This window comes from Oryzias latipes, chromosome 6 (assembly GCF_002234675.1).
Source record: "Oryzias latipes chromosome 6, ASM223467v1".
Classification (NCBI taxonomy): Eukaryota; Metazoa; Chordata; class Actinopteri; order Beloniformes; family Adrianichthyidae; genus Oryzias; species Oryzias latipes.
Window position 1 is genome coordinate 30,980,683 of NC_019864.2, and position 7,544 is coordinate 30,988,226.

General features: G+C 43.5%; 1 protein-coding gene across 2 annotated transcripts; it reads left to right on the plus strand.

Annotated features, from left to right (window-relative positions):
• The first annotated feature begins 216 nt into the window (after positions 1-216).
• etfbkmt (electron transfer flavoprotein beta subunit lysine methyltransferase) lies at positions 217-3,051 on the plus strand. 2 transcript variants are annotated; one of them, XM_004069870.4, is made up of 4 exons: positions 217-525; positions 607-1,255; positions 1,324-1,454; positions 2,647-3,051. In XM_004069870.4, exons 2-4 carry the CDS (start codon positions 966-968, stop codon positions 2,994-2,996), a joined length of 771 nt encoding a protein of 256 aa, XP_004069918.1. In that variant the 5' UTR covers positions 217-525; positions 607-965; the 3' UTR covers positions 2,997-3,051. The 2 variants fall into 2 exon arrangements, with proteins under 2 accessions (XP_004069918.1, XP_020559961.1); XM_020704302.1 differs by lacking the exon at positions 217-525 and having other exon boundaries at positions 1,024-1,109.
• Positions 3,052-7,544: the final 4,493 nt, after the last annotated feature.

The window sequence follows — 7,544 nt, forward strand, 5'->3', positions numbered from 1 at the left end:
AAAATAAGAATGAAACAAAAAAGGCGCAGGAAAGAAAGGTTCCGTAAAAAAGACTGTTTAGGATTCAAGATTCATTAATTATCTAATGTAAAATATATAGTAAACATGTAGAAAAAAAATTAAAATAAAAAGAGTTCAATTTTAAAAAATTGAAATTAGTAATGAGTGAAAAAAATAATGTCTACATGCACTCCTAAAAACAACTAACTATATCAAATAAATGGGTGTTAAATGAGGCAGTGCAGATATTGTAATTGGCAGCCAAAAGTCAGTGTGGACGTGTGCTGAAGGACAGAGGGACAACCTGTGGGCCCCTCCTGTCAGCCAAGGCTTCTGATTGGCTAGGACTGAGGTTGTTCTGGTGACTGTGACATCATCTGTGCTCTTCCTCATGTAAGCAGTGATGGTCTCTGCAGGTCAGGGGAGTTTTTATAGGTGGCAGCCTGTCTGAAGATGCGGCAAAGCAGTTCCAAAGAGCCTCCAATGGCCCCTCATTTATGCTTAGCATTTAACACGACATGCTGGGTGAGAAACAACTGTAAAACACTGGTAAGAGTGAAACTCAAATATTTATTTGTAAAACGTGTTTTTGTTTCATTTCTGCAGTGTACTCCGATCCAGAAGGGGGCGATAATGCTCCATCAAGCTGCTCTGCAAACCACAACTTCGACAAAGAAGAAAAGGGAACCAGGAGGGTTGCCAAATTGGGTACAATTCCCCCAAACGTTGCCTCTTTTAGATAGTCTGCACTGGCAAGTAAATACAAGTTTTTTTCATTTTTATTTAATAATAAAAATAAATAGGATTATGTTATTAAATAATTGGCATGACTATATAGACGTGTTTGTATTCATGCTGTTCTGGCTGGAAAATGTCGGATTGATCTGGCAACCCAAACTACCGTCTTGAGTAGTTTGTTTTTCTGTGTCAATACAGTTTTATGTTTTGGCTCAAAACACTTGAGTATGCTCCCGCAGTTATTACCTCTCCGGAAGTGTCCTCAGTTTATGAAGATCGTTTTCAACCTGCAGAAGCAGGCGCGCGCGCCCGTGTGTGAATCCGCGCGCTTCGATGAGCACATCCGCAGATTCATCAGAGAAAACACGCAGGTTTGTGGAGACCAGAGTCTGACTCCGGAGATCAAACTCCGATTATTTACCCCGAGCTGCAGATTCTGGAGGGAGAGTCCGGACCTGTGGCCGTTCGGGGATCCGTACTGGGCGCTGTACTGGCCGGGGGGACAGGCGCTCTGCAGGTCGGTCTAGGAACCCTGGTGGGAGTGCGGGTGCTGCTGCAGTTCCCTAACCCCGCCTCTCCCCGCAGATTCCTCCTGGACTCCCCCGCAGAGTGTCGGGGTAAGGCGGTGCTGGATGTGGGCAGCGGCTGCGGGGCTGCAGCCATCGCCGCTCGGTTCTGCGGAGCCTCCCGGGTGGTAGCGAACGATACGGATCCCGGTAGGAGACAATTAGCGCCATACTTTTGTTTTTCTCTAAACTTTATTGACAAACAACATAATACAACAACCGAATGAATGTCTAAGGGGGGGCACGTGTACCATTTGCAGAAGGAAAACGATATATATAGATATATCTATAGATATAGGTATATATTGAAGGAATTTGTATTGGTAGTCTTATTTTTATTACGTTTTCTGTTATTACTTGAAGTTTTAGTTTCATAGATTAAGTGTGTGCTTTAACAGAACTTTGTGCATCCTGACTTCACTGACCTCACATTCCTTAGGATGGTTTACGGACAGCAACTGTCAGTCATTCCCCTACAGAGAAGGGGGATGCTGACCTCTCGGGGCACTGGCCAGCAGAAATGGAGCCAGCACTCTAATCTAAACCACATGAGGAACAGATTATATATGTGAGAACCTCTCTGGATGTCCAGTTCTCAGGAAGAACAAAAGACTGAACTTTGACCCAGAACCTCCATGGATTTCCTGCTGTCAATCTGATTTGTGGTGGACAGGAAGGGACGGAGTTTACTGCAACACTAGGTGTCCCTTTGAAGTCATTCCCTGAGGAGAGGAACTGGTCACGGAGAATGACCCTCTACGATTGCCTGAAGGAGGAGACGGATCATCGATCAGCCAATGCGAGTGTTCCGGGGCGGAGATTCGACGGAGGAAAACGCCCAGAATTCATCTTTAAAAGTTTCAGCAGAGTACAATTTTATTGTCTTCTGTCTTGTGGCCTTTCATGTAAAACGCCTGTAACTTCTTGCGTTTTGTAGGCCTTCTAAAATGAGGACCCAGATCTGTTTTAATTCTGTCTTAGAACTTTTGTTAGGGAATAAACCTTCTGTGACTTTATCCGGCTGAATCCTGGTCTTCTATCTCTCCCGACTATCAGAACACGCATGGAAAAATCTCAGAGCGAAAGATATTTTCCAACAATATCTATAGATATATCTATAGATATATATAACTTTATTAGGTTGAGCTGGAAGTGGAGCCTTTCTATGGGTGATGTCACTCACTCCAGTTCACACATACGGTCAATGCTTGGAACCCATGAATCCTCACTTTACATTTCTGCAAATGTCAGTTTAGGTTCCTTTATAGGGTTAAATAAGCAAATGTTTAGTTTGATTGCAGTAAAAATTGCAGTGCATCCCTGTGAAATGCTTCTCATGCAGTTGCAGGTGTTGCAGTCCGCATGAACTGCGAGCTGAATGGCGTGGAGCCGCCTGTTTGCGTGACGGACAACCTGATCGGATCAGAACCTGAAGACTTCCAGGTTATCCTCCTCGGGGACATGTTCTACGACGACGCCCTCGCCGCCAGCCTTCACAGCTGGCTGGACCGCTGCATTAAAAGTCAGGGGACCAAAGTCCTGATCGGGGATCCCGGGCGAACTCAGTTTGAGGATTTCTCCTCCACGAATGTCCTGCGGCGTTTGGCGCAGTTTGAGCTGCCCGAGAGCGTCAGAGAAGAAAACTATGGTCTGAGCTGCAGCAGCGTGTGGAGATATCATCCTGAACTCTGAGAACAGAAGTGGATTTGACCTCAAAAACATGAATAAATCAAAGTGCTAGATATCACACCGGTCCTCCTCTTCATGTCATCTCTCATTTGAATTTTAACACACTTGTGGCGTGTCGGGTTTGGCTCAGTTATCATCTTTGGATTAAAAAGGCCTCTTTCTAAATTCTTAGTGTAACCCTGTCTATCCAATATGAACTGAAGGAATTTATATTTTTTGTCCTCAGTTTTCAGTCTTACTTTTTATTACATTGAATCTTAGTCTTGTGCTGAAGTGTGCACTTTAACGTTCTTTGAACTTTGAAGGGACATGCTGCAATTGCATATGTAAGGACAAAGCAGGTCTTGTGACATCAGCTCTACGTGTCGAGTGGCTCGCTGGAATTTTTAAGTGGTTGGCTTCGTCCAAGACCAAAAACCTGAGAAATCCTACAACCCTTGAATTTGCACATCTCTTGCAACACCTTTTGCAGACAAGAGTTCAAGTGGAGAACATTCAGATCACAGCAACAGCCATCATCTTAAACCCTCAGTTCTAGATAACTTTGAGTTGGAAATCTGACAAACACAGAAGACGCTGTTACCAGGGTAACGGCAGAATGCGCTGAGCCTTAAAAGGCAGAGGGAAGCGTCCTCAGCGCCACAGGAAGATCGTCTCTTCTAAAACAGTATTCAGTCATTTTTCATGTTCTTTAGAGAATGACAGAAGTAGCTCCACCAGGACGAATCGCGCGTCTTTTGTTTGTTTTTGTTGGAGGTGCAGCACAGAGGTCACACGGTGATGCAGCAGATGCTATGGTGGACGTCCTGCGTTATGTAGTTTCAGGTTTAAAAGACTAAAAAAAGATCAATCATTAAAGATAACTTCAATCATTTTCTTAACTTAGCTCCGTTAGGTTTCCATGTAGAGTTTAGACTAGTGATCTTCTGTTAGAGGAAAACTTTGAGAAAATAGCCAAAGCTTCTTTTAGTGCATCTCTAAAAGCAGGCAGGCTTTTTGGAGTCCAAGATCAGAGCCAAAGGATAAAAAGTTCTTCCTACGTTTAAATGACAAGGAAGATTTGGTGGTTTAATTTAGTGAAGTGTGGAGTGTGAGATTAACAAATGGTGAAGGTGGTCAAGAAAGTGTGACTGCAGCAGCTCTTTGTTCATGTTTGATTAGATCGAGAGGGGAAAACATAAATCCTGGCATTTCCTCTTTGACAAACCCTTGATAAACGTCATTTTGGAGTCATCGAGTCGGCTTCAAAACTGGATTTTCTCAGGAGTCTTTCTCCGACAGACATCAAGGTAAGACATACATGATCAATAGTTTGAGGTTATACTCTCCAATACACGTTACAAAGAGCTCTCCTTCTGATTCTACAGTGGATTGAAACAGTTGGAACAATTGTACAGAAGTTGTGTCATATTTATTCTGATCTACTGTGTGACCATGGATGCTAAAATAGAATAGAAAAGAATAGAAAATATAGAACAGAATAGAATAGAATAGAATCCTTTCTTGTCACTATACACATGTACAAGTCGCATCACACGCGCATACAGTGAAATGAAAGCCGCTCACTATTCAGTGCAAACATGCATGAGAAAAGTAATCTCACAAAAATAATAGAATAATAAAATAATTTCACAAAAATGAAGAGCACAATTTACAAAGTAGAAAATGTCCAATAGAAATTTCTGCAGAGTTAAAACAAAAAAAACAGCTATGCCCATGATGGCAGAGATATATTGCACTTAATATATTGCACATGATGAGATGGTGTTGACATGATGAGATGCGCATAGTGGGAGAGAGAGAGATGGGCGTGGAGCTGTCAGTGTCAGTGCATGTGTGAGTTCAGGATGGTTATGGCTTAAGGCGGTTTGTCCTTGATTTGATGCACCTGTAGCACCTTCCTGAGGGCAGCAGGTCAAACAGCTTTGTCTACCCTCTGCAGCCTCTCCCTGTCCGCCATGGTGCAGCTGCCATACCACACTGTAATGCAGTACGTCAGAAGGCTTTCAATGGACGTACGGTAGGAGGTTGTCATCAGGCTGGGGTCCAGATTGTTCTTCCTGAGGACCCGCAGAAAGTGGAGTCTCTGCTGGGCCTTCTTGATGACCTCTGTGATGTTTTCTGTCCAGAAGATGTTAAAGAATACGACTCCCAGAAACCAGAAGGTGTGGACCCTCTCCACACGCTCTCCATTGATGTAGAGGGGAGCTGGGTCGGTGCTGGCCTCCTGAAGTCCACCATGATTTCCTTGGTTTTCTGGGTGTTCAGAGCTAAGTTGTTGAGCTAAAATACAAATGTGTGCAGAAATGCTTGTGCAGGACTTGTCTTCCAGGAAGCAGAAGTAGATGCCCAGCAACAGCGAGCTATCTTTGCAAAACAGGAAGCGCACCCTAAACCACAGAGTTCAACTGCAGAGACAGCATCGCATACGGCTAAGGCAGCTGTGACCCCCCACCCCCTTTAGAGCATGCATATCCAAAGTCCGGCCTGGGGGCCAAATTTTGTTCAAATTTCTACTGGCCCACGGTTTCTTGTCTTAAAATCAGTAATGTGCGGTCCAATGCACTTCCTAAGATTTCTATGATTTCTTGATTGTGATCTGTTAAACTACGTTATAAGCTGTTGCGCAACAACCTGAGGCGGCTTGACCTTCAGAGCCTTAAGGGCCAAATGAGAAGATCAGATTTGTTTCTGTGATTAAAACCACAATACTTCTGAATAAAATGACTGTGTCATTTTCCTGTTCACATGATTTTTATTTGATGTTCACAGTCAGTATTCAATTCAACTGAGTTTTGTTTAGCCCAATATTAAAACACAGTCGTCTCCACGGGCTTCACTAATTGCACAAAAAACAGATTTAAAATACAGTAGCTGATTGCTAAACCAAACTAAACAGACTAAAGTAAATGGGCATCCCTGACCTTAGACCCTCCTTCTCGGTAAGACAAAACTCTTCCCCCAGGAAGGACAGGTGATGTACCAGAATTGTTGAAGAAGCCTTAGCTTCAGCATTTAATTGTGAAAAATGCAAAACGTTTCACAGGTACCCAGATTTTATGTTGACAAAAAAGGTTTTTCCCAGACAGACCTCTCCTTTTTACTATTTCCGATCCTTAAAGGTTTAAAGGATGCAGGCCAACTGGTTGACCCTCACACTATTTTGTAGTGTGAGGGTCTTTTTGTAAAAAGTTTGGACATTCTGACCTTTGACCTTGTAGCAGGATGAAAGGAGGTGGAGCGGTTCTTTGAAATGCATTTAGCTCAGGCCAATATTTAAGGATCAGTCACTTTGATTGCCTCTTGCTGACTCTAATTGATTTACGGTGAGGTCTGGAATCTTCTCACACATCCTGGTGATCTGCACCTTTGCGGGAAAAGCCTTGATGAGACAACATGGGCTCAAAAGAGAGTTTCTGTTGTGTTGAGACAATCCACTGGGCTGGGGAGGACCAGAGTTACAATGATTGGCACTGCTTTGATCTGTGCATGGGGGAGGAAAGATCCTTTATGGCTCTGGAAGGAATCTGTTGAAACGCCTTAGAGAAGTGACAGGATCCTAGTAGTCTTCCTAGTGGTCTTTTGTGAAATACTCGTCTTTTTTTGAATCATTGTATAAATGTGTTCAGTGTAAACTCAGGTTGTGGCTTACAGAAGATCTAAAGAGACATTTTTCTGTTTTATTATCCGATCTTTCCCAGACTAGGATGGAGGGGGGGGGGGGGGGTCTTGTTAGCAAACTCTGCCATTGGCAGATAAGGACGGCTGCTGCTGGAAGTAGAAGCACTCCTGAAAGATTTACTATACAACCTCCCTAGTGAAAGTTTTACTCCTCCAACAGTAACTCTGGTCATATTTGGCACCTAGCGAGTTTTCATTTTGGACCCCGCCTGTATTCCTTCATCCTTGGAGTGTGTTTCCTCCTCTTCTTTCTAAACTGGACGCTGATGTTTCCTTTGATCTTCTGTCCAATTCCCACGACCTTGAATAGACTTTTGCGTCTGTCAGACACCCAGAGTTGAGATAAGTGAGATTATGGAAACAATTTCACTCCGGCGGCAGTGGGAACAGATTCATTATTTTTTTTAACCGTGTCGTGTCACAGGCTTCATTGAAGGCCAACATACCCCCCCCCCCCCCCCCCCCAGGCAATGTGACAAAAGTCAGACAAAGCGTCAGTTCACCTCTGAACACTCGTTTTTGTCCAGACAATGAAGCTAAGGTTTGTTGTAAAGAAGCCAGCACAGAGATATAGAACATCTTATTCTTAGGTCTGCATTCTTACTTTTAAATTCACACCCTTTAGCCAATCAGAATAGAGTATTTACCTGGACCATGGTACAAGTAAAAATAAATGATTGCTTTAAAAATGAACTGGATTGGAAGGTCTACGGGGGCCATCCTCCACACATTAGTGACATTGTCTCCAGATCTCTGCAGGGCTTCACAGCAGATCTATTGTTATCAAGACCCCAAAAGTCCTCATAACCACAGGCAGCACTCAACTCCTTTCTCCTTATGCGATGTATAGAGACCAAAACAACAAAGAAC

Bases quoted from the DNA above. Each gene is read 5' to 3' on its own strand.
- etfbkmt (XM_004069870.4), top strand. From the start codon at position 966: ATGCTCCCGCAGTTATTACCTCTCCGGAAGTGTCCTCAGTTTATGAAG. The intron at 1,256-1,323 runs GTCGGTCTAGGA...CTCTCCCCGCAG, and splicing joins GGGGGACAGGCGCTCTGCAG to ATTCCTCCTGGACTCCCCCG. The intron at 1,455-2,646 runs GTAGGAGACAAT...CTTCTCATGCAG, and splicing joins AGCGAACGATACGGATCCCG to TTGCAGGTGTTGCAGTCCGC.